The 11,005-nt window shown below is 44.8% G+C and overlaps 1 protein-coding gene across 4 annotated transcripts in view; it reads right to left on the minus strand.

Moving 5' to 3' along the window:
* The window catches only part of TOM1L2 (target of myb1 like 2 membrane trafficking protein), a 66,125-nt gene extending 55,483 nt beyond the window's left edge, over positions 1 to 10,642 (minus strand). For 2 of the 4 annotated variants that reach the window (XM_039490958.1, XM_039490956.1), the window contains exon 1: positions 10,498 to 10,640. In XM_039490958.1, the coding sequence (XP_039346892.1) occupies positions 10,498 to 10,549 (52 nt within the window). In that variant the 5' untranslated portion in view covers positions 10,550 to 10,640. Of the gene's footprint in view, positions 1 to 9,291; positions 9,482 to 10,497 lie in introns of those variants that run through there. The other 2 variants (XM_039490955.1, XM_039490957.1) reach the window with 2 other exon arrangements.
* Positions 10,643 to 11,005: the final 363 nt, after the last annotated feature.

Here is an 11,005-nt window from a genome sequence, read left to right on the forward strand (position 1 = left end):
TCATTTAAAATTAAATTAAAATGCAGAGCCCCCTGGACCGGTGACCAGGACCCAGGCAGTGAGAGTGCCGCTGAAAATCAGCTCGCGTGCTGCCTTTGGCACGCGTGCCATAGGTTGCCTACCCCTGACTCAGAACTTAAAATGTCATCGTTATAGAAGGCAGTTCAGACATAAACCAAATTATTTATTATTGCCTATTCCACACCAGACCCTAGTGGCAAGACATAATGGCACCCATAAATCAAGGTCCCTTGCTTGCACCTTTTCTTCTCCTTTTGTCCCTGTTATTGTGACATCGCTTGCCACGTACTTGATTTCTTGGGAAATACTCCAGAGCACTCTGATTATAACTGCTCACAATGATACAAGACAGATTTCTAGATTATAAATAAAATGTGCTAGCAGAGCCTAAAAGTCTAAATAGTGAGATGAAAATCAAGTAGCCAAATTATGTAGTGGTCAACATCTGCTTAATATACAGATAAGCAATTTAGCACGCAACAGGGGTGCTCTTTCATTGATACTAAGCAATCAAAACTCCAGATGGCTTAACTGACAAAGGAGTCAATGCAAACTCTTTTGCCAAACATTCTTAACGCCATTACATTTTAATCTACAGTAACCACTATCTCCATCAATGTATCTTCTACAGCTCCAAAAATTAACCATTTAGACAGAAGTCAAGCAGGCAAAATTTTAGTCCACAAGGAACCAGTTAAGCAGTTTGAGTTATGCAAATACAAGGGGAAAAGACAACCATTCTTCAGCTTTTCTAGATCAAAAATGACTGAAAGTAGAGACTTCAGACTTCCCCTCTTGGATTGTTCTCATTAGAGACTTAAAGGGCCAACTTTGAAATCATCATGATCAGTCTTTTTAAAACTACAAATGCTGAAAACAAGTAATTTCCTACTTCCACATTAAAAGTAGTATTTGGTTCTCAGAATGCAAGTAGGATGCTTCTGTTAAGAACGGGCAGACTTAAGGATGCATTTGTTAGCTTGGGAAGCCAAAGAGGCCCAGAATTACTAAGCGCTGCAGGACTGCAACCCATTTAGGTTTAAAGGAACCTTCAAGCTCTGCTGGCAAAGCCGCTGGAGCTTGCAATTTCTGTAAGTCTAATAATGAGTTGTTGAGTTTTTGAGGAGTGGGGAGGAGTAGAATGTCTTTTTCTTTAAAAAAAAAACCATTGGGAAAATAAATGAAGAAAGCTGAAATGATTGCAAGGTTAAAGTTGAGAAACAAGCACTCAAAAGTCAGCATGAAGGTCCTTTTTGCCATATTAACTCAGCCATGCCATGAATATGATTTTTTTATTCACGTTATTCTTGTCAAATCCAGAGTTCACTACACTTCTCTCTGCAGATGTATCCCATAAAAATACAAAGCATGCAACATGGCTAAGTTAACAGAATTCTCTGTCAACTTAGCTACTACCTCTCAGGGAGGCGGGTTACCCAAAGCAACAGGAGAGATAAGCATCTACACTGAAACACTACAGTGCCACAGCTGTGTCGCTGTAGCATTCTAAGTGTAGACACAGCCTAGAAGTGTGGCAAAACATTTTGATCAAGTTTGTAACAATTATCTGCTCTCATTTTGCACGGCATCTTCTGACCTGAATTTGAACAGACTAGCTCTTGCCAGGCAGCCACTCTTTCTAGGCCAGAATCTCTGACCGCTAAATGGGAGAATAGTCTGCACATGCTTGCCATACAATAACCAGATTTACAAGCTCTTACCCAAAGCATACAACAGGTTTAACTGGAATGTGTACTTGTCTTCTCGGTCTCCTGACACTGCTTGTGACTAGCCAGCCTCCTCTTTGCATCTCGTGGCATAGTTTGGCACTGTTCATACGCTGAGCCCCTGGACGGTTCCTGGGTTACCCTGATTCCCAAGTTAGAGAAGCAATGGCAAATATGGTCCAGTGTGGATACTCTGACCTCAGCATTGTCTTGATACAAATACACTTAATTAGTTTATGCATTTATGCAACCCTTGATTTTTTGGGATACTTTATTACACTATTGACTATAGCATTTGATCCCTGCATTGCTCATCATACTGCTCCAGATTGTACAGGACAGTCGCAATGTACTGTTTTGTTTTTTAAAAGAGGCTGATAGATTGAAGTGATAGACTGGTTGACTCCATTTTCATTTCACCTTCTGGAACAGCTTTAGGAGTATTTATAAATAAGAGAGTTGAAAGATTTGGAACCGTGGAGAAACAACTCGTTAAACTAAAGTAAACCATCTGCTCCCAAGGGAAAAGGGGTTCAGACATAGCTAGGCATTCAGGTTAACGCTTTCTTGGGCACAAGAACCAGCCTCTTTCAAAAGAATCCTTTTCAAGGAAGAATATCTGAAATGAATAAACAGAATAATCAGGAATAAAGTAGATCTTCTGGCAGCATAGTATGTGACTAAAACACAGCAGACATGGCAGTTTAGAGAGGATTGGGTTTTTGCCTTCCCACATTAAACCAGTTTTTAAAATGCAGAGAAGATGTTTGCATGGATGCAAGCAGAAAGCTGTGTTTGAATGCTAGTGCTGCAGGACCTCTGTGGGTTCACAGCACCAGTCGCCACAAAAATCCCTTTGATATTACACCAAACACTAGCCACCACAAACAGGCTCGCCCTCGAGTACATTTCATAATACTTGGGGCTTCTATAAGACTCTTTCTTCCAATGAGTTCAAAGCACTTAAACATTTTAGCTTCTCATCTACTATATGTTGTAAAGATTCTGAAACCACGGCACACAGAATTAAGTGCCTAGCCCAAAGTCACTTACTAAGACTCTGGCAGAGCCAAGAACAGACGGAAGAAGTGCTGGTCAGTCCAACACCACCCAACTAAACACAATACTGTCTCTCCAAATACTAAAAGTTTCTTTCCTCTCAGTAAGAGATCATTTTACAGAAGTATCACCAAGCGCCATATCAAATGCCTTATTCACCTCCAATGAAAGTTTAATTAAAGGCTGGTCCCAATTTAAGAATTCAAATTATTCTAACATTCCTTTTATGAAAGTTTTCTTAATTCAGCATTCCACAAACCTATGCAGAGAAGGCAAGAAATAGTACTGCGAGCAAATTGTTTCAAATAAAGAGACATCAATGGGAGGTTTAAAAACTAAAACCAAATGTTGTGTCCATTAATTTTTTAGCACGCTTTTAAAGATATAGGACTTGAAGCAATATCAAACTGTGAGCTGGCCATCCTCAGATTGTAACCTGGTACATATAGGTTTATATTTAGAAACAAATGGAATATACATTTAAGCATGCTATGCTGCAGCAGATAAAGCTACATTATTCAAAAACACATAGTCTAATACTTTCATGAGCGGCAATCTGCTTTTGTGACTATAAAAATCAATCCAGCTTTAGGAATCTGGTATTAAATGGTATTATAGTAATTATCCAGCTCTCACGTATATGTAGTTTCCCTAAGCTACCAGATTCATGACTCAGTATTTATTTGCTCCTTTTAAAAGCAAGATACTAATTTTGCTAAGAGATTTTCTCTGCAACACATTACATTATCATGAAGTGAAAGCAGATCTAAGTAATCTTATAAAACTAAAAGCACTTTATCATCAGAGTGTTTTGCATGACTATCATAATTCTGTATGAACACTGGGAGACTGGGTTTTGACCACAGTCCATGTTATTTTAGGTACCTATACAGAGAATAGCATCTCCATCCCATTCACAGTGGGCTGGCAAGTCATGTATCTTTTTGATGTATTCAAGTACCCTATATTGTGTCTAGAAATCTGACACTAAATAGCTATTCCAATTTTGTAGTGGAGGAGAATCCACCTTCAGAACAGTGCACAGTACATACCTGTCTCTGTATAAAGTCCCAAGACATATGCTGGCTTTTGTTTTTGAGCGGGTGGAGTGGGGGGGTTACAACAGAAGTCATGAGAATGGAACACTTTACTAGCAAAGCAGATAAACGTGCTCTTTAAAGCCTTGATTTTGTCCTTGGGAAAAGGCATTTTCCTGAAGAATGAATCTTACCAGGTTTATACCACAACAAAACAAACATTTACTCTGAAAGGAATTTAGAGACACTGCACACATGGACAATGAAACATGGGTTCATTTTCTCTAGATTTTTAGTTTTTGTTGGCCACCATAATACATTTTTCCAGTCCTGCATTTGCTGTTAAAAATAAAAATAGCTCTTGAACAAATATGTTTAAGTTTGTCATAAAACATGTTAGAGGATATTTCAAGGAAACAGCTAAATATTTTCCCCCGGGGGGTGGGGGGGGAGGAAAATAAATGTTAAGAGCCAAGAAGCCTACACCAATATTTCATTTTATGAAAAAGCTCTACAAACAGATTCTCTCTGCACCATATTCATCATCACTTTAACTGCCTTGAAATGGAAACTGCGAGTGCTTTGATAAAAATCGATTGAAAGGTTGTCTGGTTTCACTGTTGCTTCAATAAAGTGCCTCTGTATCCTCTGCTGAAACACTGTTTTTGTAACTTCCTTAAACAATCCTATTTAGTAAATCACAACAGTTAGCACTGTGCAGCCTGCTGAAAAAAGATTCCCGGGCAAGGGTCCAATCCCGCACTCCATCCTCAGGCAAAGGTCTTAGAATCAGTTGGTGTTTGACTAATAAATGCAGCATGACAGCCATAAAGGTACTATATAATGCCAAACATTTGGAGTCCTGGTTATTAGAAAAACAACTCCCAAAATTACTCTGGGCATGGTGGAAGGTTCTGCTCCAGAAACTCCCTTCTCCATTTCTAGTACATTGTTGTCAAACTGCAAGTTTTAGGTAGCTGTAATTGTAAATTCAAGTTTTATCCTGGATCTGCGTTAGGAAGGCCTTTTGGTCACAGCCAATCAGGCCTCCTAGGTCTCTGTTGAAAAGGACTGATTGAAGCAGTTCTCATGATGGACCTCATTGTTCCCAAAGGTGGATATGCACATTCGTTATTTGTTCTACCTGTGAGGAGCCCATTTCACAGATCACTGCTCAGTGTCAGCCCTTTGCACTTGAGGATGTTAACAAAAATTCAACACAGCAAGATTTGATTTGGATTTAAACATTTCCCTGCAGTGTTTACAAAGATCTCACCAGTTCAGGAGATGTAGAAAATGGAACTGTTTTCCTTGTGCAAGCAGAATGAAGAGCAAAAAATACACAGGAAGCATGAACAAAAAGGTCAGCTGTACTTCAGACTCTTGTAATCCAATCAGTTTTAATAATCTAAAATGAGTTTAGCAACACATGGAAAGGATATTTGTTTTAATAACCTTTAATCAAGCAGTGACCCTTTAAAGATGATTCTCTTGAGCAAGCAAAAGTGAGCATGCAATTTAAAGAGAGGATGCCCAACCTGGACGCACGGACTCTTGTTATTGGAAAAGGTAGTCTCATCTGAGGAGAGTGCTATCTCCAGTTTCCAAGCAATTGGCTTCATCACTTTACTACACACTTTTCTGTATTCTTCCTATTCTCAGGTCAGCAGTATTTCTAAACAATGTTTTGCATTCTCAGAATATAGATTTACCTGGAGTTCATCCTTCCACATAAAACTATTTTTCCCAATTCACTCTGTGAGCCTATAATAAAAATCTAGGTTTGTGTTCACTACCTAAAATTAATCTGAACAGATGCGACAACACAGCCATTCTGCAACCATTGAGAACCTCCACACACACAGCCTAGCCCCTTCAGAAGAGCCTGGGCAAATAGACAAGCTTTGCATTGTTCCATGAAGGTCAACACATTTAGGCTCTTTTAGTCCATGAGAAGGTGTAAATTCCACAGGCGAGCACCTTTCACCAAGAATACTCTGGCACCAGCCCTAGATTTACAATTCTAGACACTATCAGCTCATTTAACTCAGCTGGTCTCAACTACAGGAGTAGAATTTGAGGTGAGAGGCAGTGATATACAGAGCTGAAATCACAAAAGGGTATTATAGTTTTGAGTCCAACAGTTTGAACTGCATCTGGAAAGCCAGTACAATCATGGCGCAGAGCTGTAACGTTATGCTCCGTGCCAGAAGCACAGTTAAGCATGTGAGAGGCCACATTCTGAACAAGCAAACTTTCCAGGTCATCTTCAAGAGTAGCCCTGTGTAGACTGTGCTGCATTAATCCAACCAGAATGTTACTAAGGTGTAGAAAACTGGTGAGGACCACATCCAGAAGGGACGGTCACAACCTCCTAGTCATCTGACAACCTGGTGGGGACACTAATCTTCTATTTACCCATAAAACATGTATTGAGAGGCAGTATATTGTTTATATTAACCTCTCTGTACCTCAGTTTCCACACCTATAAAATGGGGATAATGATTCCTACCCACATTTGAGATGTACAGATGAAAAGCATTATAAAATGAACCAAGTATTATTTGTTTAAATAAATTCACACACAGCATCCAGGTGTATCCCAACAGCAGAGTGAGCTTCCCCACAACGCCCTACCAACACACCTCAGCCTTGCTCTGCGGGGACCATTTTTAGAGATGAGAAGATAGCTCAACCTTCACAGTCCATTTTCTTTATAGCCCATCTAATCCATAGCCTCTCTCCTTACATTTACATTGTGGTTTTCAGTTAGAGGCAGCCGTGGTGGTTTTTGTGCAGTGGACACTTGGCCACTGGAAATGGAGCAAAGCAATTTGCCAAAAATCAGATGTAAATAACTGTCACACACCATGAACTTGGCTGGAATTTGATCGGCCAATTTAGATGTGAAAGATGCTATATATCCCCATTACTAAATCTCTGAGTCCCATCCTAGTAATCCAAATAAATAATAGTATTTTCCTGATCATAACCATACTTCAAGCAACAGTTTATTGGAAAGGTCGCTCCAGCTTCAGAGGAAAGATGAAATGCCTTGTATTAGCTCTCCCAGCTCTTCAAAACCCCCTCCGAAAGCTTCTTTTTCAAACCTGACATTTACCTAAAGACATTCTGTATGCTCTTAATTAAATTTTCAAGTGAACCACTGCTGCTTCCTGGCAGAGACAACACACATTCCACCTGCGCTTATGGCCTTCCATAATTTTCTACACTTCTCTAATATGGTAAGCATCAGGCCTCGACTGCAAACACCAACACAGTGTTCAACACAATATGTTTAAATGGAACTACGAAATCATTTCTAGGGGTTTATTTAAATCACCAATAGAAATAGTACAACAAATAATTGTACCTCACAAGCTCATTCAAGCAGAACCGCAGAACACTGCTCTGTGAGAAAGTCTTGCTTTTGTTGTATTGGTACCTTGGAAAGGCATGCCTGGCACTTGTAAGACAGGCAGCAAAACTTTTCTTCCAGAACAAAATCTGCTGATGTTTTCCACCAAAAGAGGAGGAAAATTCTTAAAATACAACAGAATCTTACAGGATGTACATATCACTAACGCTGCATAACTGACTTAAACATAGCTCAATCAAAGCTTTGCTGTCATAAGAGACTTTGAACAGGCAGTGACTGTCTATTATTAATTCCAAGAGAACAAGGGGCAGGAAGGGGATGAAAGAACTAACATGACGCTTTAAATACTTTGAGCATGATTACAAGGAAGAAATGGAGAAGCAGAAGAAAAAGAAGGCTGGAACACAGATTTTATTACAAAAAATTACTAAGACTTAGGAAGGCACCGTTACATCACTTACTGATGTTAAATCAATCAGACAATAAATAGATCAGACACTCTTCCTTTCTCTAACATTGTTTCCTGTAGCTCCCTTATCCAAGCAGCTAAGCAGACAGCTGCCCTGGCAGATGCTTATCAGGTGGATAATGCAACAAAGCAAATCCACTTTAAGATCACATTTAACTTTCACCACCATTATTATATCCAGAAACACTCAGCACTTCTTACCATAATCTAGAGAAACAAACCTCCCCGAGATTGCTACTGACAGCTGGCTTGACAGATATACATATGCTATGTGCATTCTGCCAAAGTCAGAGTTCAGTCATCTTCAAAGCACAGTGCAATACTTATCTGGTTGATCACATTTTTTGGTTCTAATAGGGAGTGCTGGCGTGGGAAGGTAAAGTATAGGAACTTTCTGGTTTTGTGGCCAGAACTGCCACTTTATAAGAGATTTTCATTTTTGTACTCACACAGTCTGCACAACCCCCAGGCAAAGTAGAGAAGTATTATCCCCATTTTACAAACGGGGAAACTGAGACACAGAATAGTTAAGAGTAAGGTTTTCCCTGAAGATCTGCAGCTGGGTCTGAGCACCAGTGTTAGTCTAGCCCAGGGGTGAGCAGCCACACAGCAAAGCCTTACCCAAGTCACTGTGCCCTCACTGGTGCTGCGCTCCTGTGTGTGTCACTAGACCTCTGGGGATATACCCCATGGCTCTTTGTGCTGCAGTAAGCTAAGCCACTCTGTAATTCTCTCCCAGTAAATTGTGGAAGAACGTGTCTGTCCTACTGGGCACACAGTGGAATTGTGGGAAGGCTCTGGAGGACTATCAGCACTCAGTCTGTGCCCTCATTGTACGGTGAGTGAGTTCACAGCCCGAGTGAAAGTAGAACCTAGGCTTTAACCCAGACTCCAGCTAGCCAGGGTTAAAAACATCAATAAAACCTGTGTACACACCTGGGAGGATGGTTGGGACAACACCTGGGGCTACCTCTCACATGAACACGTACCCTGCATGACTTACTTGCCCAGGGTCAAAAAAAAGAGAGAAAGAGAGAAAGCCAAGAACAGGGACAGGATTAAAACTTGGAACTTTTTCACTTCTAAGCCTGTGCTTATGGCTCCAGACTATGCAGCCTTCCCTGTATATAAACACACAACCCCCAAAGCAGATATTCAGGGGAAAGAAGCAGCAGCCCAAATACAGGTTATTTGGGTCTAGGAAGGAATTGACTTCCTGGGACACCATAACACCGGTTGCTTAGAAACGCAGATTGAAGTGGGGCAAGATCCTTTGGCAGCATCAGGGTGCCCTGCCCTGTTATACTCCTGCTTTTATATATATATATATATAGGGAGAGAGAGAGAGAGAGAAAGAGAGAGAGATACCCATCTCATAGAACTGGAAGGGACCTTGAAAGGTCATCGAGTCCAGTCCCCTGCATTCACTAGCACAGGTGCTAGTACCTCAGCTGTCACTGGAAACCCCACAGGAAAGGGGATTTCAGCAAGATTTTGTTTGTGAAGTAGGACACCCGTACCTTGCAAACCAGGCCCTGGGACAACCCTGGGAAACACAGACCACAGCAAGGAACAGGCCATGAGCACCCCAGCACTCACCTCCACAGGGGCTCTGCAAGCCCTACCTGGCCAGCGCCTCCCCACACAAGCTCTCACCCTAAGGTGCCAGATCCTAAAGATCCCACCAGGGTTTGGATCCCGCCTCACTCACTCTCTTCTGTGGCGGGCCTCCCGTCTCCACCAAGCTTAACCCTACTGGAGTCCGCCCTCACCCCACCAGCTGGGGTCCCGTTTATGCAGATCTGCCCCTCCCCTGGTCTGCCGCAGGCATGGCTCCTCCCCAGGCCCAGCTCTAGCCCCCTGGGTTCTGTTCTCTCCTTCCCCCACCCAGCTTGGCTCTGCCCCCTTTGCCCCCCACCCTGGGCTCTACTCCATCCTCCCCCAGGCTCTGCCCCTCGTCCCCACTCAGCCTGCTCTGCCCCCCTTATCCTCCATGCTGGGCTCTGTCCTCCTTCCCCACCCAGCTTGGCTCTGCCCCTTTGCCCCCACCCAGGATCTACCCCTCCTCCCCATCCCAGCCTGGCTCTGCCCCCTTTGCCCCCACCCCGGGATCTACCCCATCCTCCCCACTCAGCCTGGCTCTGCCCCTTTACTCCCACCCTGGGCTCTACCCTTCCTCCCCCAAGCTCTGCCCCCACCCAGCCTGGCTCTGCCCCCTTTATCCCCATGCTGGGCTCTGCCCCTCCTCCCCTACCCAGCTTGGCTCTGCCCCCTTTGCCCCCCACCCCGGGATCTACCCCATCCTCCCCCACTCAGCCTGGCTCTGCCCCCTTTACTCCCACCCTGGGCTCTACCCCTTCCTCCCCCAGGCTCTGCCCCCTCCTTCCCCCACCCAGCCTGGCTCTGCCCCTTTGCCCCCATCCCGGGCTCTGTCCCCTCCTCCCCACCCAGCCTGACTCTGCCCCCTTTGCCCCCATCCCGGGCTCTGTCCCCTCCTCCCCACCCAGCTTGGCTCTGCCCCTTTGCCCCCACCCCGGGATCTACCCCATCCTCTCCCACTCAGCCTGGCTCTGCCCCCCATCCCCATGCTGGGCTCTGTCCCCTCCTCCCCACCCAGCCTGGCTCTGCCCCTTTGCCCCCACCCCGGGCTCTGTCCCTCCTCCCCACCCAGCCTGGCTCTGCTCCTACTTACTCCCCGGCCTCCCCTCCCCATGTTCTGCGCCCCCTTATTCCCCAGTTACTCCCCCGGCCCGCGGGCGCTCCGCCCTCCTCCCCAGGCCCGGCTGGGCCCCGGCCCCCCCGCACCCAGGCTCTGCCCCACCGGGGTGCTGAACGGATTCCCCAGCAGAAACTCCATCTTGGGATGACAACAAACAGCCGGCCCGGCCCGGCCTCCGCTCCAGCTGCGGCCTCCTCCTCGCCCTGACCGGCACCCTCACTGACCAACCGGAGACTCCGCCGCCGCCATCAGCCCGCCCACCGAACCCCCACTGGCCAGGACACCCACCTCCCCCGACTGCATTGGGGGCAGACCATGCCAATCACTGTCAGTCCTGCCTCCCCGCCCCTCCGCCAATCAGCGCCCCCGCCCCAGAGTTACACCCCCCCCAACACATTGACTGAGTGGGAGGGGTGGAACCTCCTATACCGATACCCGCCATTGGACAATCCTCCACTAAGCCTCCAATTCTATTGGGCAACAGCCACACCAGTCGCGGAAGCTCCAGCCCTTCTATCTCTAGAACCGGTTCTGATTGGCCGACACTGCTTCTTTGCGTTCTGATTGGTGTCAAAGCTTCAGACCCGCTTTTCT

This window comes from Mauremys reevesii, linkage group 10 (assembly GCF_016161935.1).
Source record: "Mauremys reevesii isolate NIE-2019 linkage group 10, ASM1616193v1, whole genome shotgun sequence".
Lineage (NCBI taxonomy): Eukaryota > Metazoa > Chordata > Testudines > Geoemydidae > Mauremys > Mauremys reevesii.